The sequence below is a fragment of the Glossina fuscipes genome, unplaced genomic scaffold (genome assembly GCF_014805625.2).
Source record: "Glossina fuscipes isolate IAEA_lab_2018 unplaced genomic scaffold, Yale_Gfus_2 115, whole genome shotgun sequence".
NCBI lineage: Eukaryota > Metazoa > Arthropoda > Insecta > Diptera > Glossinidae > Glossina > Glossina fuscipes.
Window position 1 is genome coordinate 2,034,184 of NW_023998458.1, and position 22,913 is coordinate 2,057,096.

The following is a 22,913-nucleotide window of genomic DNA, read 5'->3' on the forward strand; positions in this document are numbered from 1 at the left end:
GTGAAGGGTGTAAAGATAAATTCGAATTTAACTAGTAAAGACACCTACCATATCTGTTAACATACCTCTGCTGACGACTTAACAGAGCTCTGTTACATAATTACAATTGAGATGTAGTTGGTTTGAAAGCCTAGTCCGTCCGTATTAAAAAAAAAAATAGTAATATTTTTGTGGGCATTTCATGAATCCGTATAAAACTACCTTTCAAACAAACTAAACAAATTCAAATTCTGCTTATGGGAACTATTTTTAACGGTGTTTTGAAATTCGGTATGTTAGCGAAAAATGCATATGGCAAAACACACAAATTTGACGCTCTAGTGCGGCCAAACTAGAAAATGTCGCCTATATTCACCCATATCACGCGAATCGATATAAAAGCACCTGTCGAATGGGCAAAAAAAATTCACACATTTCTTTCAGGAACTATTTTTACCGATTTTTTGAAATTTGCTATGTTAGCGAAACATGGATATGGAATAACATGCAAATTTGAGACTCTGACTTGGTACTTTCATATAGATACATGAAATGTTCACAAAAATATTTCCATTTTTTTAAAATGGGCGGAGTAGGCTTTCAAATCCATCAAATCAATATCTTACTTGTAATTGTAATTATTTAACCGAACTCTGTTAAGTCGTTAACGGAGTTTTGTTAACAGAAATGGTAGGTGTCCTTGCTAGTTAAATTCGAATTTATATTCACACCCTTAGATAAGTGTAGTGTATTTTTATAAAGGCAGCCACTGAATATGTTTCGATCGAGTGTTTTGCGACATTGCGTACCAATAAAGCTGAGTGATTGCTGCTCGACTCATAATCTTGGATGAAGGATGGATGTGTTACTTCACATCTGAGACGAACGAATTCGCAAAATGGCGGGACTGAAAGGGAGGGTCCATCCTATTTTATTTCGCTGCCAAGCGCGTGTTAATTAACATTAAAATGAATTAAAAAGTATTGCTGGGATGTACGCTTCCTGCCGTCTGCGCTGGTTAACCGTCAATCGATTCTCCATTTCGCCTAATTGATCAATCTGTGATTTTCATCTGTGCGAAAACATCCCTTTGTCGATGATTTGTAAATAAATAAATAAAAATGCCATAAATATTTGCACAAAACGTTAGACATTCATTAATAGATGGCGCCACAAGAATATCATGATTTGAAAAACCCGATTTACTTTAGGGCGCAGCTTTAGATTGCTTTAGAGAACTGTTATGATAAATGATAATGAGGTATAGTTAAATGCATTATAAATTTAAGAAAGCAAATTAAAAACGAAATATATTTCGATTCTTAGTCCTAAACGTTTCCCATGGAAATGGAACGGATTTTGAAATGTTTGGATATTTTTGCTAATACTTTGCCCTTATTGTATCAGGAATGCCTTGCATCTACTTGCATACCTTCTTAGATAGCGAAGAGTATTTTAATGAAAAGGGGCATGGTCCCCTCCAATCCATATACATATGTGTATAGGAGCGCCTTTGTTTTGTCTTCAAAACTGTTTCTATTTTCGCATTTTCACTTTTCTTTTTTGATGGAAACCATATGTCCCTCGCTCTCTTTAATAATTTTTACGCGAATGCGTTCTACGTTTCCCTACTCATTGTAAATTGTTGCTAATAATTTAATAAATATTCAATTATATAAAAGGAAAAACTAGAAAAGACTTTTTGTATACAAACTATAATTGCGCATAGATGAGGAGAGAGAGGGAGGGAATAAATTCATTCTTTTCTTAAGAACCAAAAGTCTATTTAAAATACCATTTGAGCGAATCAGTTTAAAAAGAATCTTTTCATGTTTTGTGATATAAATCAATTTTTTTTTAAAAATAACAAAATATTTTAAATAAATTTGCTTATTTTTTTCTTCTTTTTTCTCATTTTGTTATTGTTACTATTGTTATTGTTGTTCGGTTTTTTCATAATTTGTGTTGTGTGAAAAATATAAAACAACACACATTCTACGTACGTTGAATGCTTAAATGCATACGTATCTCTGCTTGTGTGTGTACATGGCTTTGTGTATGTGTGTGTCTTGTATTTGTGGATTTTTCATGTCTTTTTTTTTTTGCTTTACTTTTTTCTTTACTTTTTTTTTTCCTACAATTTTCTTTAAGTGAAACCAATTATTTTCGTTTAATTAAGCCAATTAACATTATTTGATGTTAATTGTTGCAACAGTTAACTGTGTATCCGATAGATTTTTCATGTCATTTTTTGATGACATTATCGGCATTAATTCAATGTCTTCTTTTTAACGCGGCTATGAGTTTAAACAAAAAACATATCCTTGACATTAATCGGCTTAAAAAAAAAAAAAAAAAAAAACAAGAAAATAAATATCGTTATCACTTTGCTGTTAAGTTGTAAATGGTTTAATGTATTTTAACAGTTAACCGAATTAAGCAACATTCGCTAAGAAGAGATTAGTGGTTTTATTCAGATGTAGTAGAATAACACTAATTGACTTTTTTAAAAGGATATTATCTACCATAAGAAAATATATTTCATTAATGTGCCCTGAATGACTTATGGCAGATCGGCGCTTATTACCTTGCTTTCAAACAATTTGCATATGAGAAGAGTAATGAGAGTTTAGATATCGGCAGGAATCAACGGCATATGGCTTTTAGCACGAGTCTTTAATTATATTGTCATCCTTTCATATAACTTGTATGTTTGTCTGTCTGACTGATATAACTAGTTAACGTGAGATTCTTCTGGGATGGCCAACTTGTTTCGATGATCGATTCTTGAATAATGGAGTTATTTTTTAGTAAACGTAATCAGGCTCAGACTTCCTTCGACTCCCAAGCACTGCGTGACTGCTTCGCAATAGCACAAAAAATGTTTGCGTTCTGTAGGACAATGGTGAACTGTTTTTTGTATCAAAGTTAGACATAGCTAAAAATCGTCCACTTAAAGTGGCGCAGTGTTTTTTTTAACAAATGCAAACATAGTCGGACCATGTCCACCATTAAATACGCACCGTTTTGCTTAGCATGTTTATTCATATTTCATATGCGAAATCGTCGAGAAATTGGTCCGATTCGAGCCATTTTCAATAGCGTTCGTGCTTGAGTGCACCAAATTTCACCGGAATGTTTCAAAAGTTGCGGCTTGTAGGTTGAACACAAGAATATCAAACGGACGGACGGATGCACAGACAGTCTCAAATCGATTCAGAAGTGATTCAGAAAGTGATTTTGAATCGATCGGCATAATAAGAGCCGGGTCTATATGAAGTTTTTCTGGGTCTTGTATCCGCGCAAACGAAGTCCTTTTATTATAAGCGATGTAGGGTCTAAAAAGCCGATAAAACGCGATAATATTTAAAAGACCGACGAGTAAGTGTCACAGATCTAGGTCTCGCATATCATGTTTCCCATTCATTGCTGTGATTCTAATTAAGAACTACACGTAAATAAAAAAAATCAAATTTTTGATGTATGCAATTAGCCGAAACTGCTGCCAAAGCGTAGAAATTCTATGGACGATCTATATTAGATTATTTTCAATTAGTAAATGAAGGTCCTTCGCATGGAATTGTAACTAGTCATAAAAAATGAATCTATTACGGCAGTCTAAGGTCCAACCCTGTGATGACCCTTACCATGCAACAAAAACAACGTTGAAGCTAAATATTCATAGTTCAAAATTTGTGCTTCGTTATTTGTTTGGGTTGGTTGAGCATAAGCTGTTAAACTCGAATAAGCCAGTATAAAGGGATAGCGGCTAAGTTTCAGTCGAGCATTGAAGGTGAAACGGCAAACGGCAAAATGATCTCGCAACACAAGAATGGTTGACCAAATATTGGCGCGCCAGTCAAAAACTACTGGAAAGCTATCAGTTGTTTCGACCAGTGGTGCTTGTGGTTGTTGCGAGGAATGCAAAAACATAAATCAATTCTTCGATTAATTCTTAAGAGCAACATGGAAAAATGAAGCAATGGTGTTGACTATCTATCGACAAAGCTTTAAATATGGGATTTATTACTATTTTTCCATATTTTCACCTAAATCCCTAAGCTTCATTGTACAGTTAATATATTATTATTATATTATTGTGCCGAGCCTTAGCTTAATAATGAAAACAAGCAAAATTTTTTGGGGAAAACAAGTAAGAACATTATAGTCGGGCGACGTCGATCATTACACACTCTACACCATTTCACTTGGTACAGTTATTCGTTCGTTTTGGTAATAATACACCAAAAAGTACACCCTATTTTTATGAAAGCCCGCATATTGGAAGTTTAGATTTTCTCTCAATATAAGAGTTAGCATTTCGTAGCAGCGCCTATATAAGTGGGGGTCCAAAAAATTAGATCTTTTGCTGCAATGCTCCCATGAATTGTTCAGATATCATGAGTTATCTTTTACGGAGCGGGGGAAAAAATAAATCGAATGTGGTTCAAATTAATTCAACTTATTTTTTTTTATTTGATTACTATTGTGAGCAAATTTTCATCACAAAAAAATTAGCAATTATGCTCTTGTGGCATAAAGGGATTCACGTTTCATGCGGGTCATATGCGATGGTAGCCAAAATTCAGATTCTACTTTTGCACTGTCATACATTTCATTTTATTTTATTTTACACCCTACACCTTTTGTGACACACGGTATATTAAAGAGTGTCGACATATGTAACACCAACAAGGGCTTAAGGTAGACCAACCTTTTATTATATCGATCGTTGTATGGAAGAAAATTGCAATTTTCAAAATTTCTCGTCAAAAGTGACTAAGTAGTAGTATCGCAGCATTCTAACTTGGTATGAAAACTTTAGAACGGCTGGGGCAATTTTTTGGACCTCCTCTCATATAAGCGTTCATGCGGAAACTAAAGCTTTATGTGATAAAAAGGTCGTTTTTCCAATGTTTTTTGGCAAAAGGTGGCAAACAAATCTAGCTTACCGAATTCGGTCCATATAGATCGAACTCGTATCGGTAATTGGATGGGAGAAACTGCTTATTTGTATTCGAAGTCGAAACCGGATAAGACATGAGACAGTTCACTTATATTATTAGCGAAAAGTTATTTTTCTCAAGAGTACCGAGATTTTTCCATTTAAAGTGTAGGACAACAAAAGATATTCTAAGGCAAGGGGCAGAAAAAGAAATATTGAAGAGTTCCTTGCAAAACACTTCAAGCCATAAAAGGAATAGCAGGAAGAGATAAATTCAACGCATAGGAATCATAGTCTACTTGACATAAACTCTTATTGCAATTCGTGTAAATAAAGTGATTTATCAGAAAAAAAAAAAACAAGAAATTATTTTTAAGGCATCCCAAAGCCATTAAGGATTTTACGTCAAAGAGCGGCCTACCCCAATACGGTTTCTGTTTATTTATTTACCAAAAATTGTTATGTGTGCCCATCTGCCCGATTCTAAAGAAACTCGTTTCCCTTGAGAAACGGTTTACCAAACCAATCAATTTTTCTGATACCTACACCTACCAGATCTGATAACCGTTTCTACACAGCACTCATTGTTACAATCTTGCTTCGGCAGTGATACATTTTCAAGGATGTCGACTGTGTTTTATGTGCTGATCAAGTTTGTTGCGTGCAATGTTTCCAGTTTATTCTTCTTCTTCATCTTCTTCCTCTTATTGTTGGTGTTGTCGTCGTTCTTGTTGTTATTGTTGCCTTTATTTATTTATTTTTATTTTTTTTACTTTTTTGATTTTGTTTGTTTATTTAGCTTTTACGATGATCGCATTATATACATAAGTATTCGAGGGTTTTATAATATTTTGACTTTGAACGCATGTTGCGTTGTGCGTAATACGGTAGTAACAGAATAGCAAGCAGCAATAGCATCAACCGCCATACATGCACGATGCGCGATGATCAACGCCGTACATCAGGGCAATGCTAACGTATATATATACATATACACACATGCGCGTACATATACGTACAGCAACAATATTAAGGATGAATGATGATGATGGCATGAATGCGAACATATATGCATAGGAACGCATAAGAAAGATTCTCTGTCATGTTGACTGTATGAGCATAGCATTCCGTTGACTACGGACGATCGGGTACAGCTCACATCTGGTGGTGGCATTTTTTCGGTTTTTTCTGGCATATTTATTTTGTATGATTTTTTTGTGTTTTCTTTTGTGCTCAAGTTTTCTTCTTTTTTTTTTTTTTTTTTTTTTTTGCTTGCTTTCTGTAGAAAGAATTTCAAGTATGAAATTATTACGCATCAGGCAAATTCTTTACGCTGTGGCTTAGATTTTGGTGCTAATGTAGTTCGCTTCTTCTTTTTTTTTTCCTTAATTTCCTTGACATTTCGTTTTTTAATATTTTCTTTATTTTTGTTTTTTTTGTTTTTTTTGCTTTTTATACTTTTTTTTTTGTAATATGTGTTGCAGTAGTCGGCCGGTTAACGTTTTCGTTCTCAACTCACGAGTGTTCATTTTTGATGATGATTTTAAAGGCTTTTATTTTGGTTATAGTCTGCTACGGTTAACTTCTGTTCTCAACTTTTGCTTTGTTGTCTGCACAGACAAGCACAGTATAAAATTGATGATCTTGTTTGGAATGTTGACAGTATGGCAAATTCTTGCCACATACATATGCACCTTCAACCCACCACTAGCTCCCGCTTCTCATGATGTTCATACCTCTGGCCGACGTTTGCGCTTTGTTCACTCGCAAACGACAACAACTGTGACTTGCTTTTCTTTCTTTTTTTTTCTTCTTTTTTTTAAGTTGTTCTCTTGAATCTCTTCCCCTCTCGCTCTTTCTCACTTCTTCCACTACTTTCAACTTTTTTTTTTCTTAATGAAAGAATTTCAATTTACTATGTTTTCTTGCATTTCGATCTGAAATGTGTTTTCTTTTTTTTTTTCTTATTTTTATTTATTTATTTTTTTTTGACAACAAATCTGTAATATAATTGTTGTTGTTCTTGTTCTTGTTGAATTCGTTTACACACACATGTATTATTATGTTGTTGTGTTAATGCTCTTGTTATGCTTTTCTCAGCGTGTGTCCTCTAAATAAATAGTTTTTGTTGCTAAATTTATAATATTTTTTTTTATTTATTTACTTTTTTCATTATTTTATTAGATTAACGTGATTTATTTTATTCACGTCTACTTTGAATTAATTTTTAGTAAGCTTGCCTCTATGTCAGCAGATATTTAAGGCTAAATTGTTAAAAAAATTTTTTGGTTCTAATTTTGATGGTTAGATGAGACAGCGTTCAGCGTTGCGATAGAGCACAAATAAGAGTATATAGTGCAAAATAGCCGCTCAAATCAGAATCCATTCGTTTTTCATTTAAAATCCTATATGACGTCCATCACGATGTATGTATCTCCTCGAATCCCGCTATCATTAATTTTTATAAACAGTGGGTGATGTTGCGGAAACCTTATTTATGGAAGGATTCATTATTTCGAATATTTTTGAAAAATCTAAAGCAAAATCTTCTCAAATGCAGATAAGAATTCCTGCGAACAAAGGCGTAATTGAAGAGTATTTGGCGCATTTATTCTATTTTTTTTTTTTTTTTTTCATTATGTGACCAATCACTCAGACGATGCCCGCTTTTCGTGTTATACGGTGACGGAAAAGAATTGAGGAATGAGAAAGTCGTAGAGCAGCGGCCATAGCCTAGGTAAATGTTACACCTTCACCGACTGAGTATTCACTACAAATGTGACCAAAATAAGATCTATCGCACTGACGTTTGAATCCGCGAACACAGGCACAGATAGCCGCGATTCTTATCTACTCGACTCCTCATGCCCATTATTTATTACTCAGCTTGTAAAATAAAGTTTCTCTGCTCGCACAATTTCCCAATCTCCCATTTTGACTTAATGCGATGATTTTGGAAATAGTAAACTCGTAGTTGCTCAAGACGAAACAGCTATATGCAATGCATATAGCATCGTGTCTCTACGCGGAGATATAAAGTTTTACGCTCCTTTTCGCCAAAAGTGCTTAGAACATGTAATAATGCGAGATCCGCGTTATGCTTGTCTCCGAAAGTTTTAGCGATTTAAACGTTCATTTTCAATACCTCCTCAAATAAATTTTCGAACACCTCCGAAAATATTCAGTGAAAGATGCTCTCTAATTTTAACCCTTATCAAGAGATCACTTCTCGAGAATCTATTATTATGATCCTACATACAAAATATCAATACAAGTTCTAGCGATTTAAGCCTGACATTTACGGGCTCTGATCACCGATAAGCCCACTTGCATTCAGTTTTTTAGGTCTTTGGCCCTTTACGGAATTCTCGCGATACCTCACTTGCTGTTTGGATTCGGAGATTTTTCTAGCTTGTCTCTCATTATTATTGCTAATAAAGATTTATATTTCCACACCTACGTCTTTATTATTGAAGATAGAAAACTTCCTTGGAAACTATAGGGAAAGCAACATATTAGGTTTAATTATTATTGGGCATGAAACGGGAAAAATCCGATCCGCAAAATAGAAAACTATCCGTACAGCCGCTCGTATGGTGAAAATGTAAATATGGATGAGTGATTTCTTTATTTAATCCAAACTTATTTGCATTTTAATCGTCACTGTAATCATCAAGAAATTGCAAACTAATGTGAAAAGCAAGTAAATCTCTCATGTTTTTGACTATCCGCTTTAGCTGGTCCTTGTTGGATTTGGCAGTCATTTTCCTTATTCTTTAGTAAGAAATAAATCTTTTTGGAAGATTGCAGTTTCTTTTTAAGAGCTTTACAGTCATCTCCGAAGGATGAGGGGTATATCCATTATGTCAAAACGTTTGCAGCGCCCAAAAAGAGGCATCAAACACCCCACAAAGTTTTTAAATTCTTGATCAGAATCAAATTCTAAGTCATTTTAAGACTGTCCGTTTGTCCGTCTATTGTAAGCATTCTCCTAAGCGCAAAAAAGAAGCTATCGACTGTAATTTTGGCAAAAACATTGAAAGATCGTGCTCGCAGCATGGTATTGAAAATGGGCCAAATTGATCGAAGGACACGCCTATAGCATCATGTAAAATTAGAGCACCTCTGTTTTCTAAAAGGCATAAAAACTTGGTTTTTGCTCGTTTCTTATAAATTATAGGAAATAAATATACAAAAGTTTGAAGGCATATTCTATGGACGACGCCGCAGCACCTGCATAAAAACGGAAAAATAGGCCACGTCTACTAAATCTTATAGCGTATCAGTATTTAAACTTTTTTCATAATATAGGAATAAGCTTCAAAATCCCCATTAAGTATATACATTCTCACTTGAACATGTCCGTCTTCCGAACTGTGTAGCACCTGCGATAAGCATTCTCCCGTTCGCAAAAATTAAGATATCGCCTACAAATTTGCAAAAGAATTTTAAAGTGTCCTAAACTTTTCAAAGGATATACCTACAACGCCCACTCGCGTATATGGCAAACACTTTTATTTTAACAATAAAAGAAATCAGCCTCGCCCATTCCATATTATGAAGCATAAAAATTTAGTTGTTTTATGTCTTGCCTTTTTGCCTTTTTGATGGGTACAAATATAATTTTTTTACTTCTTTTTCTCTTACGGATGTTTTTATGTCGGCGCTTTTCATATTGCATGAACGCACTTTTTTATTGATAACGGACGTTATCTTGTAGGAGATATTTAAAAAATTTGTTTCCTTTATGCTCCCATTCACACAATGCAAGTTTATTTGAACTACCTTATTTAATGGGTTTTCCCGATGCTTTTTGTTTTCATTCTTTTTGTTGTCATTGGATAGAGTTTCACATCTCTCCGCTATCCCACAACAGTCAATGGTCGATCCGATGCACCGGATTATCATCATTCAACCAAATCACCGATGGAGCCACCTCCCTCGGCTTCCCCCTCACCCGCCATACCTACATCTGTACCACATAATGGCCATGGAGTACCGAAAGTAATGCCAGCTTCCCATATACCACCCAAATTAAATCGGAAAGCGAGCATTGAACGAGAGCTACCTATTAATTATTTACGTTGCAGTCCTGCTTTGGACTCAGGAGCGGGTAGCTCTCGCTCGGACAGTCCACATTCGCATCAACAATTAACATGTGCAAGTCGAGCTAGTACCGGTCAATATTCACCTTCGCCATCAAATTATAGTGATGTAGCGCCACCGGCACCACCACCACGAAATCATACCACAGGAAATTCCGCTACACCACCCCCTCCACCGCCCTCGAATCAACTATATAAGCGGCGTTCACCGGCTACGACACGACCGGCGGCCATAACACCAAACCCTACCCGCGGTACGTCACCGGTAATACCGCAGAATGGAATTAAAGCTCAACAGCAATTGTCGCAACAAATGAAAGCTTTGAGCTTATATCAAAGCAACGGCGGCAGTGGTGTCGAACCACCGCCGCCTTATCCTCTTCAGACGGTGGTTGTGCCAGCTTCAGTACCGCCCCCAAGCTATACAGCTTCAATGCAATCGCGCCAATCGCCCACACAATCTCAGTCAGATTATCGTAAGTCGCCTAGCAGCGGTATATACTCAGCTACTTCGGCCGGGTCACCGAGTCCCATCACCGTAACGAATAGTGCAATTTTACCGCTTCTGCAACCCACATCAGTAGCTCGGCCGCAGCCGAGAGTGTATCCAACACGCACTCAACAACCTATTATAATGCAAAGCGTCAAGTCCACTCAAGTGCAAAAACCTGTATTGCAAACAGCGGTTGCTCCACAATCGCCAGTAACTGCTTCAGCTTGTAATTCGCCGGTTCATATACTCTCAGCTCCGCCATCATATCCCCAAAAATCAGCCGCTGTTGTACAACAACAACAGCAACAGCAGCAGCAACCACCTATACTCAGCGCTATAGGCGGCGTTACTAGCACTCACAATGCGGTAAATAAACCGACACCACCTACACCTACGACACCGCCGCTCATTGCGAATGCTTTGAATGGTACGGTGATGAGTAAACCTCCTTGCGTAGAACCGCCATCGTATGCTAAGAGCATGCAGGCTAAAGCTGCTCAGCACCAACAGCAACAACAACAGCAGCAACAACAACAACAACAACAACAGGCTGCTTTACAGCAGCAACAGCAGTTACAAGCGCAACTAAGAGCGGCCGCGGCCTTAGTGGCGGCACAGCAGCCTAAACAACCGATTGTACTGAGTAGTCGTCAATTGCCGCCTCCCCCACCATATCAAAGTACGCGAGCGGCAGCGGCAGTACCAACAATAGTGTCGCCCACAGTAAATGATAACAATAACAGCAACAACAATTTGGAAACTAGATCAAATGGTTCAGGAGGCGGAGTAGCTCAAGTAATAAACCACAACAACAACGCGCCACCTCCAATACCACCAGCGAAAGTCAACCACAGCAACAGCAATAATAGTGGCAACGCTACCTCAAGTAGTGGTGGTGCGGGTAGTGCTGGTGGTGGTAGTGATCCGCCAGCTACATCTACCAATGCGTTAGCTTCGTGCAGTAAGTCCACCGCAATACCTGAATACTGTAAGAAGATTAAACATGCTTCTCCGATACCGGAACGCAAGAAAGTTTCAAAGGAGAAAGAAGAAGAACGTAAAGAATGTCGTATACGTCAATACTCACCTCAAGCTTTTAAATTTTATATGGAACAACACATTGAAAATGTTCTAAAATCTTACAAGCAACGAACCTTTCGCAAAAATCAGCTGGAAAAGGAAATGCTCAAAATTGGTTTGTCTACGCAAACTCAAGTCGAAATGCGTAAAATGCTCAATCAAAAGGAAAGCAATTATATACGTCTGAAACGTGCCAAAATGGACAAAAGTATGTTCGTGAAAATTAAACCAATTGGAGTGGGGGCGTTTGGAGAAGTAACACTGGTGCGGAAAATAGATACCACTAATCATTTGTATGCCATGAAAACGTTGCGCAAGGCAGACGTGCTCAAGCGTAATCAAGTGGCTCATGTGAAAGCGGAACGTGATATTTTAGCCGAAGCAGACAATAATTGGGTCGTCAAATTGTATTATAGCTTTCAAGATAAGGATAATCTGTACTTTGTTATGGATTATATACCAGGTAAGCAATGACGAGTTACACTATCATAGGAAAATTTATTAATTGTTTTATAATACGGGTTAGGCGGTGATCTAATGTCATTGCTAATCAAAAAGGGTATATTCGAAGAGCCATTGGCTCGTTTCTATATAGCGGAGCTAACTTGCGCCGTGGAAAGTGTACACAAAATGGGTTTTATCCATAGGTAAGTTTTATTCAAATCTTCAAAATTCTTTTAAATACATACATCCTACTTGAATTACTTTAGAGATATAAAACCTGACAATATATTAATCGATCGTGACGGCCATATAAAGTTGACAGATTTCGGTTTATGTACTGGTTTTCGTTGGACTCACAATTCAAAATATTATCAAGAAAATGGTGAGCTCGGTGGGCATGCCATATTATGTAATGTAATTATATATAAAACTTTGTAGGTAATCATGCTAGACAAGATTCAATGGAACCCTGGGAAGATTACGCTGAAAATGGCAAAAGACCTACAGTTCTGGAAAGGTACGGTTGCATAAATAATAAGAAAAATGGGGAATTTTGAATTATGTTTTCAGGCGAAGAATGCGAGACCACCAACGAGTTTTGGCTCATTCACTTGTAGGCACACCTAACTACATAGCCCCAGAGGTCCTGGAAAGAAGCGGGTACACGCAATTATGTGATTGGTGGAGTGTTGGTGTTATACTTTATGAAATGCTAGTAGGACAGCCGCCCTTCTTAGCCAATACGCCCGTAGAAACTCAACAAAAGGTTAACGAAAAGCGTACAAAGACCATTTGCTTAATTTATTTGCGATTAATATCTTTTTTAGGTAATTAATTGGGAGAAAACCTTACATATACCACCGCAGGCGAAATTAACTCGTGAGGCCACCGATCTGATATTGCGTTTATGCTCTTCGGCCGACAAACGGCTGGGCAAAAAAGCTGACGAGGTGAAGGCCCATGATTTTTTTAAAGGTGTTGATTTTGCCGACATGAGAAGGCAAAAAGCGCCGTATATTCCAAAGATTGAACATCCTACAGACACCTCCAATTTCGATCCCATCGATCCCGATAAGCTGCGTTCCGATTCCAATATAAGTGCTGATGATTTCAATGATAGTGATAAACCTTTTCATGGCTTCTTTGAATTCACTTTTCGTCGTTTCTTCGACGATAAACTTAATCCGGATATGATGGACGATCAGTCACCAGTGTACGTGTAAATAGCACGAAATATATAGAAGGAATGGCGGATTTGGTGTCAATGCAAAAATCTTGTTTAGTCAATTTAACTTATAAATAATTACTAACGTATGCTAATTTTTACAATACCCTACACCACTTGAAGATGCAGCATATACAACGCCTGTATAGAAAAGGTTTTAACACAAATTCTATTCAAATTGTGTCAATTTGAAGTATCTTTTGAATTAACATTATTTGTCTGAAGAAATATCCGGACGCGTATATCATATTGCATGATTGCTTTGGCCCTAGTATTACCAATACTTTTACATAATTATTTACATTACTATTAACATTAGAGCTAATAGTATAAATGCTGTTTCGTAAATATTATCCCGCAAATTGTTCACCAACTTTTGCATTTACGTGATTCATTTAATGACTAAATGTATGTTCTTCATTTTTTCTATGCATAACGTTCGTGCTTGGCAGGCGCAAAAGCTAAAGATAAATTGCAATGCATTTCTATTGAGGTTCTTTTCAAGTCGCTCTCATTCAAGTGGGTAAAGCACTCGTATCAGTCTTCAATGCCAATATTAACATCATTCATTTACAAATTGTTGAAACTGTATCCAGCTATTCAACTTGAAACTGATAACAAGTTTGAACACAATCTCGAACACAGAGTACCTTTTGTAATCTCCCAATAAATCCTTTCGATTTTCCGCGTTATCGTTCCGCTTCCTTCAATATTCTAACTAGCTAAACTTACATATTTTCCTTTTGATAACAAATATGTGGAGAGACTTCAACTATCTAGCCAAGCACTATTTTTTATCAAAATTTATAACGAACGTACACGCTTGGGTACATATTTAATTATCTGATTGTAATTTTGTATTCTTTATAAGTGCATTATAGATAGTCCATACAAGAACGGCTGGAGCTATACCAATTTTTTTCCAGCAATTTTATTTCAAAACTTCGGGTAGTAGCAGTCTTTCTTGCTTTTCATTTCTGAGAAGCCCATAATCGTTTCGATTACTCTAAAGCAATGGGATTGTCAACAGATCTTCTACTACAGTCAAATTAATCTCGCTTAGATTGTCTATAATATGGAGAAGTTTTAGTATGTTTTCACTCATGTTTTGCTCGCAGCTGATTTTTAACGTTATTATGAATTGCCTTCCTTGCCCGCCTCAAGCTGCACGTGCCGTGTGCTTGGTCTACTTGATAAAAAGAACTTTGTTTTTACTTTTACTTCAATAGCTTTCCATTAAGCTGCGCTTCCCCTCCCTCTCTGGTATGTTCCGTTGACATATTTAGGCGTTGCTCTCTTCAGTAGAAGAGCTTGAACGTTAGTTATCTTTATCTTCTAAGGTTTGTTCCTTTTTTTTTTTATTATGCAATTGCCAGTATGCAGTTTTGAATTTAGGATACCTGACTATCAATTTACAATTTCAATTTTGTGTTTTTGTTTCTATTGCACTGCTTTTGGATCTTTTTCTTAACAATCGGAAAATATTGAGAATAAACGATATTTTAAATCGTTTTCTATTTATATCTAAACCAAAGTTTTCTTTTTATATGTAAACTAAACTATGTTCAGTTCTAACAGTTCTGAAATCAGGCGCAGATACATGCATACCCGGCACCTATATTCTGCTTCAAAAAGCAACCATTTAAGAAGCGTTTTCACGCTGCCACATTATGTAAACTACTACGACAGAAACTTCCAAGCAAGAAAAGCCGCCTGACCAGAATTGGCTTACGCGAATTGGCGTTTGGTTTATGAAAGATATGAAAGCTGCTATGCAGATAGATGATTTCAACTATTAAAGTGGTGTAAAGTATCAATTAGTCGGCCGTGATCGACTGCAGCCTTTTCACTTGTTTTTTAATTAATTTTGATCGGAATCTGTAATTTTGCTGTTATTTAAAGCTTTTTTTTTATCGGTAAAATGCGAAAAACTCAAAGAGTGTAGAAAATACTATAGAACTGTAAGTTGTACTGTTTGCCAAAAAAAAAAAAAAAATCGAGCCTCCGTTTTTCACTAAGAGCAATGAGTTTTTCTTAAAAAAAAAATTTCGTGAACTTATTTAAATTATTGTTATTTATATTAACTATAAAATTCTTCTCTCACAACTTTGTAAAACACAAACGAGTCAACAACAACAACAAAAATAATTTTTATTTTTATTTAAACTTTAAGCTATTGTATATAACGTTTTCTAAAAGTGATTTCTTCTTCTTTTCACACTCGTTATTAAAATAATGACCAAATGGTTAAAGCGTCCATTTTTAAGAAAACAAAAATTTATTATTGGTGCTGCAACAAACAAAAAAATGTTTTTAAAAGTTAAGAAAAATTACAAAAATAAATCTATTTCAGCAGGCTGGATAGACCAAAAAGCAGAATAAGTTAATATACGAAATTACAAAAAATATAAAATCAAGTTTTTTTTAGAAAGAAGCCAAGAGAAAAAAGAAAAAAAAGAAGAAGAACCACTAAAACTAGCCTTATAAGCTGGTCTTATAATAAATCACTTCGTCTATTTCTTTGGTAATGCAAGTGCCTTAAATGCTTGTGGCCTTGATTAACTCTCCCTCTCTCTCTCTCTCTCCATAGTATACATTGAACGCGCTTTCATTGAGAACAAACTAAATTTATTATTAAAAGTATTTCTTATAAGTATGCCTTTATCGTGAAAAAAAGCCTTCTAACCATAAAATGTGCCTTTCATAGAGTTTAAATTTATGCTAATTATATAGAATTTCAATAAAATCATTAAAAAAAGAAATGCAATATTTTTGAAAATATATATTATATTAATAATAACGTAAATAATGTTAAATAATTCTTTTTTTTTTTTTTTTTGAAAATTCATGTAGTTTTATAAAGAATAATATTAATATTTTTTTTTTTAAGTGCGTTTTTAATAATTTGTGTAAATAATTGTTTTATTTAAGTTGTCACAACGTAAGCCAGATTTTAATTTAAAATAATAATATTTCTTCATCTTTGTCTCTTCTTTTTTTTTTTTAAGTTTCATTCAATTTTTAATTGAATATTATTTAATAACTTAATTTATAGCTAATTTAACTCGTAGTACTAAAATTTTTTATTAGTTTACAATAAATTAGTGAATGTTTAATAATTTATTAAAAAATAATAATAATAATAGTAATAATAATAAATGAAAGCTACCATCACTAAACCTAAGTGTATAATAAGACAGATGCAAAATCTTAGTCCTTCTCAAAATCATCGTCATGTAGCATTTAAAAAAAAAAAAAGAGTAAATAAATTGATTAATAAACATAAATTAACAGATATACATATAAACAAAAAAAGAAAAACGTTATCAAGATTAAGTATGAAAGTTTTTTTTTTTTATTTAAAAATAATTTTAATCGATCGCTTACATACAATAGTTGTTGTTCGTATTGTATTTTAATTTTAAATAATAATTAATTCGTTGTGTATAAAAAGATGGAAATTTATAAAAATAAAAAACTAAAAAATTATAAAAATATACATAAAATTAACGAAAAGATTTATATACCAATGCAATCCATTATAGGTTTTAATTTATCGTCTATTCTGGAAAAGTAGATATGCCCGTTCGGAAAGTAGTATACGCAAGAGATTAAAGCAATGCGCAGATTTCCGGAGAAGAGGAATATCCCAGACTTTAAATATCCCAGACCGTAATTGACCCAGACATAATAACCTTGTATACGATATTCGATTGCGATAGAGAGATAAACTACTCATTTCATCTATCAGTCGTGTGTTGTGCTTGTGCGTGTGTATGTGGGACCCTACATCTATATTGAACACGTAATTCTTTACATCTATTTCCTTTTCTTACCCGGCAGATGTGTTCCTTTGAAAACCGTGCAAAAAAACCTGTAAAAAAATACATGTGACATATGTATATATACGTAAACCGGGACTTTCTGCTTTTGCCGATAATCCTGAGAAAGTTGCTTTGTCAATCAAATTACTACTGGATGAAGCAAAAGGTAAGTTTCACTTCCTTTGGTTCAAAACTCCATCCAGGAGGCGGAGAAATGCTTAATATATATATATATTTATTTAATTATTCAAAAGCTTTCATACCCAAGGAGAAATGCTATGAAAAGCTACTGCCGGCTTGCGTTTATTACCACACAGTAAAGCAGAAAATCTTTTAAATGCCGTGACCTGTTTACCAAGTCAGTATTTAGTGTAGATATTGATGCTGTCGAGATAATGGACGGAACTGATGAGGGCATTTTTTCATGGTTTACGGTAAATTTTCTTCTGGGCCGACTATCGAAATCTAATCAGGCTGCGGCATTAGACTTGGGCGGTGGGAGCACGCAAGTAGAATCAGTGCTCAGTATCAGAGTTTTATATTTAACAGTAACGCCTGGTTATATATTACCCAACACAGAATTGTGCTGTTCTTGCGCCGTCCAACGTTGTTGCTGTCCAGCCGTCCTTTTGAATTTCCACCTCAGGACCTTCGAAAGTCAAAATTGGTTCAATTGTGCAGTACAGTGGCCGCCTGGAAAAAGACCAATTCAATCGGCGCCCAGCTGATTATTTATATATGCAACTTGTGATAAGTGGAATGGCAGTTGTCGGCGGCCTAATATATAATGTCAGCTTCCTAATGATATTCTCGTAGTTGCTGGTGTCATTTAAATAAAGATGTTATCGTTACCTTTTGGTTTGGTAGCCGTTTTAAAGCTATATATTTGCCTTGGATATTAGCTGGCCTTGAATTAATCTTTCACGGGTAAGCTGAAGTAATATCGTACTAAAAGGGACTATTTATAATGCTTTCTTTTCATTTCAACAGATCAGTTGCTTCTCTTATAGGCATTTATATAGGTGATGTGCATTACTTTCTCAAAGTTCAATATCCGCAAGATTTGGACGGCGGCAATTTCCTTGAAACTCCAAGAATTCTGTAAAACCTTTATCACCTCAACTTTTATAAAATTTTATATTTTTTTGATTTTTTTTAGAAAACATTTTGCGCCAGACGTCAGCGTTGGCATGAGTGGTTTTTAATGCAAAAGTACACTTTTTATGGAAGCCCGCATATTGGAGGAGGTCCATGATCCAAATTTAGAAAACTTAATTTACTTTCCAAAACTTGTATTACTTTCCAGTTTCCTTTATAAAATACTGAATATTAGATTTTCTGCTCATATAAGAGCTTGCTTTTCATGATAATCCCTATAAAAAATAGACCTATCTCATCCAAATACCGTACCGTTACTATTTTGACTCAATTGCTAATATGAACCGATTTTCAGCATAAAAAATTTAAAATAAAATGTGTTGTATAAATCATTGTTTTATTAACTATAATCATTACATATGATATTAATTCTTTCCATATATTCATACAAGTGCTTGGAATATAATATATAATCTTGTATATATAAATGTATAAAAAAGCAATTTTTTTCAAATCTTTTCAATTGTCAAAAAAAGTGTATACAAAGGTCAAAAAAAACAATTTTCTTAAAATCTTTTCAATTGTAAAAAGTGTATACAAAGATTCAAAAAAAAAACAGTTTTCTTTTTAAATTTAAAAATGGAATCAAATAAAATTAATAAAAAAGGTGAAGAAAGTCGCCCAGTCGCTTTAAAAAAAAGTGTGGGTCGGTACGAAGATGAAATAATTTCCTCAGTGGGTTCCCGGCCTTATGCGTGAACAACAATAACCAATTTTGACAATTTGACAAGCTCGCAAAAATTTACATCCTGTTGTCCCAGTCTGTTGCTGAGTTATCGATAAGTGAATATGAATTTCATATCTCTGATGAAGAATTAATCGAATGTTGTAATAAAGCGGAAGTTACGATGGAAGAAGTAAACAGCATAGACGCTCCAGAAGAAACAATTGTGGATGTAGTATTTGAGGACTCTCAGTAGTAGTATCACCCGAGAGTAAGTTAAGGAATTTGGAACGGTCCCCTTTATATATTTTACGCGAAAAACCAAGGAAAACCTACAGCCGCGAATTTAGAGAAAAGGCAAAATTGGCTCTTTTATACGATTATACGCTAGAAAGTAAGTAGCTCTTTATAGGCTTTTTTTAAAAACTTTGTAAATTCATTTTAGGAAAAGCTTCAGATCGTGGTTATACCGAGAAAGAGGACACATACAACGTAAATCAAAGTAAGTTGTTTTTAAAATCCGCGATGAAACAATATTTAAATTAATTCAAAATTTTTTAGCTCTAGTACCATCTAACCAGTGTAAAACTGAGATAAGCAACGATTGGGATGATGATGATGACATTTTTGCTTCCATAAGCACTCAGGAAATCTTACATGAAGACGTGAAGATCAATAATTTTGGAAAAACTGCAAAAAGCAGTGCGCAAATAGCCAAAAAAACAGACGTTCAAGCGATGTGCAAAGAAGAAAAAATGGACGAAGCAGCAGTAGCTGCTCCGTGCCGTAAATGGCGTTCGCTTTCTTTAAATCCAAAATTTAACAGGCCAATAAATGAGCGGATAGCCCAGGGTATGATATTCCTCATATTTCATTATGCTTATTATTTCATTATTATTTTGATTGGCTTTAAAGGTAACCAAAGAGACAAGAGCTTGGTGCTGAGAGAAACTAATACTAATGTTACATCAGGATTTCAAAAGGTTAGCGGAGAACGGCCGGAGTTGGGAGAAGGCAAAAATGAAGTTTCTGCTGGTTTTCAAACAGCGAATGGTAAAAAAATCTCCATATCGGAAGAGAGCAAGAAATGCGTACAAAGTATTCTAAAAGAACTTCAAGGCAATATTCATGAAAAATATTATGAAAGTGTACTAAAAGACACAAAAGCTGAAATATTGATTAAAAGGACGTTTGGAAAAACTGCAAACAGCAGTGCGCAAATAGCCAAAAAAACATACCTTCAAGCGATGTGCAAAGAAGAAAAAATGGACGAAGCTCCCAGCACCAGCAAATTTGCAGCAGTAGCTGCTCCATGCCGTAAATGGCGTTCGCTATCTTTAAATCCAAAATTTAACCACAGGCCACCCCCCAACTTTGTGAGACACCGGAAAGAACCTCGCGACAAATCGAGACTACGACCAGTACACCAGGCGTCAATAGATCGAAGAGAGGGCGGCTCTCGGGCTTAAGTTGTAATTATACTAGTTCAAAGAAATAGATACTACTCTATATTACATTGTGTAAGAGCAAATGAACTGTTTTTTTTTAAATTCAAAAACGTCTCGATATCTTTTTTCATTTAAATTAGTTTTGCTATTTTTTCGCAATTTATTTAATTAATGACATTTCGATGTATTTTACTTATCCTTGTTTTCTTGTATCTTTTTGCTTTTCAAATACTTATACTGTTTATAGCTTTTTTAGTGTTTTTTTATATTCATTCCACATAAGAATGCAGTTATTAATAAATAAAGACAAAAAAAAAATATATTCATGGAATATTATTCGATTTTCAAATTTTTGTAGATTTATCTGCCCACAGCTCTCTTTTTGGAATGAGAGTTAGAGCCCGTTTGAAAGCAGTTTGCTAGCTTGAAACGCTGTAAATCTGATGAACTCTCTCCTATGCACTTACTTGGGCATTACAAAAGTTCAATGTCCGCGACTGTAAAAACATGTTGGTAGTTTGAGTAATATATAATTCTTGTCTTGTTACAGCTCCACAGCATAAGAGAACGATGTGAAGGTAGATCAACTTTTTTGTTGCACTTGTAACTTCTAAAACTCATCATTCACATCAAGAAAAACTATTCTTCCTCCATAAGTGACTTTAATTCTATAACTGAGAAATTCTGATTAAAGGATTTTAGCTAAACCTTTCTGCCGTCATATATAATTGTATATGTAGAATCTTGATCTCGCAGCATGCAATGTTAATATACAAAACAAAAATGGCGACACCCCACTTCACATAGCTTGCGCTATGGGTCGACGGAAATTGACGCAAGAATTTTTTTGTCGATTTTTATATGTATGTGCATCGATATACCGCCACCGAATGGACCAATATGGATATAAGGTGACGTTTTCATTGGTAAATATTATATAGAATTTGATATGGGTAATGATCGCGCAAGGTTTCACTGAAGCTAAGTAACACTTTGATATTATTCCTTTGCTTTGACTTATATTTTATTTAAAGTTTTACTGTCAATTTTCAAAATGTTGATTTCCTTAGTCACTAAAGTGTACTACTATTGAAATTGTATTTTTGTATTTGGCGTGTTGCTATGAAAATGAATGAACATCTCTGTATAGTAGGAAGTGTTGTATTGGGTTTTTAATTGTTTTTACGTTGCAGCTGCTTGTTTAATTTCAATCGTGTATTTTTTTGGAGTTTAGCGAAATCGTAAACAAACGCATTGGAATATTGGAAATGGTTCGCATATGTTTTTGACAGAAGACACGTAATGCTTTTACGAATAATGTCAGAATTTGACTAAACTCAGCTAAGAGAATAATTACGCTCAAGGAATTAAATATTAAATATTTTTGCTATTATATATAAGTTCGACAAAGAGAAGGAATAAATGGCAGACGTTGGCGTTTGGTATAATCAATTGACAAGATTCACGCGGTATTGGCTGACGGCCACAATTGCCGCGAGTTTATGTTCTAGGTTTGGCATTTTACCGTTTCATTATGTTTACTTATCTAGAAGAGTAGTTCTTAGCGAATGGAAGCTTTGGCGGTGTCTGACGAGTTTAGTAGTGTATCCCTTGACATCAGGAACAGGCTTCCACTTTCTGACAAACTGTTATTTTATTGTGAACGTCATACCACGCTGCATGGCACCGGGAAAATTGTTTTCTCAAATAAAAAAAAAAAAAACTATTAACACATCATCACATGGTTGCAATTTCTAATGCTACTTCTTACTAAAATATAAAATTTCTGGCGGCCCATGGAAATAAGTACCTATTCCGTGTCCTATAAATGCGGGAATGACATTTAACCCTTTTTCTTTGCAAAATTTGTTAATGTAGTTGCCTATAGCATTAAATTCTACATTAGGTCGGCATAAGTTTATGCAAGTAACTTTCGCACCGACTGACCCTGAACAAGTGCCACTTTATGAAAAATATATGCACGAAGTGAAAATTAGTTTGAATAAACAAATTGACGTGTTTATTCATTCCAATTTAGCTTGGGTTTAATGGCAGTCCGTCACGAAGTCTTTACTAACGGTTACAATCCGGAAAAGACAAATATTGAATCCGCTTGCGCTAATCCCACAATAAGTAATCGGACTTGGCTTTACAATAATATTGAATATAAGATAAGTGGCAAGGATTCTGATAGAAATAAATGCTCTTTTTCTATATAATTATATATATAAGATTATATATTATATAAAACCACTTGTACGAATATATCGAACAATTAACAGGAAATATTCAAAAATATGCGAAAATCGAACGCCAGGTCTCTAAAAATTTGCTAAAACTAGTCAGGAGACGTTCAAGTGGAGATAAATGCTCTGCTTTGTGCATATGTTCCGTAACTGTAACAAGGCGTATAAGATGAGAAAGTTCGAAATATTTTCTCAAAAAACCATTCAAAAAGAGCAATATTATGAAGCAAAAACAATTCTTTTGTTTTCCATAAGGAGGAATTCATTCCATAAGTACAACATAGAAAATTGAACTTGAAACT

General features: G+C 34.9%; 2 protein-coding genes and 1 pseudogene across 8 annotated transcripts in view; all 3 read left to right on the forward strand.

Annotated features, from left to right (window-relative positions):
- The window catches only part of LOC119640155 (serine/threonine-protein kinase Warts), a 43,433-nt gene extending 29,441 nt beyond the window's left edge, over positions 1–13,992 (forward strand). For all 7 annotated transcript variants that reach the window (XM_038038007.1, XM_038038005.1, XM_038038009.1 and 4 more), the window contains 6 exons: positions 9,770–12,065; positions 12,129–12,249; positions 12,313–12,428; positions 12,485–12,563; positions 12,617–12,812; positions 12,874–13,992. In XM_038038007.1, the coding sequence (XP_037893935.1) occupies positions 9,770–12,065; positions 12,129–12,249; positions 12,313–12,428; positions 12,485–12,563; positions 12,617–12,812; positions 12,874–13,269 (3,204 nt within the window). In that variant the 3' untranslated portion in view covers positions 13,270–13,992. The remainder of the gene's footprint in view (positions 1–9,769; positions 12,066–12,128; positions 12,250–12,312; positions 12,429–12,484; positions 12,564–12,616; positions 12,813–12,873) is intronic.
- A 3,498-nt stretch (positions 13,993–17,490) lies between these two features.
- Positions 17,491–18,517, forward strand: LOC119640171 (annotated as a pseudogene).
- Positions 18,518–19,222: 705 nt separating this feature from the next.
- LOC119640139 lies at positions 19,223–20,515 on the forward strand. The gene is made up of 2 exons (XM_038037979.1): positions 19,223–19,769; positions 19,833–20,515. Exons 1-2 carry the CDS (start codon positions 19,655–19,657, stop codon positions 20,384–20,386), a joined length of 669 nt encoding a protein of 222 aa, XP_037893907.1. The 5' UTR covers positions 19,223–19,654; the 3' UTR covers positions 20,387–20,515.
- The last annotated feature ends 2,398 nt before the right edge of the window (positions 20,516–22,913 follow it).

Excerpts from the sequence above, each read along its gene's own strand:
- LOC119640139 (XM_038037979.1), top strand. The coding sequence starts at position 19,655 with ATGTGCAAAGAAGAAAAAATGGACGAAGCAGCAGTAGCTGCTCCGTGC. Across the intron at positions 19,770-19,832 it reads AAATGAGCGGATAGCCCAGG|GTAACCAAAGAGACAAGAGC; the intron begins GTATGATATTCC and ends TTGGCTTTAAAG.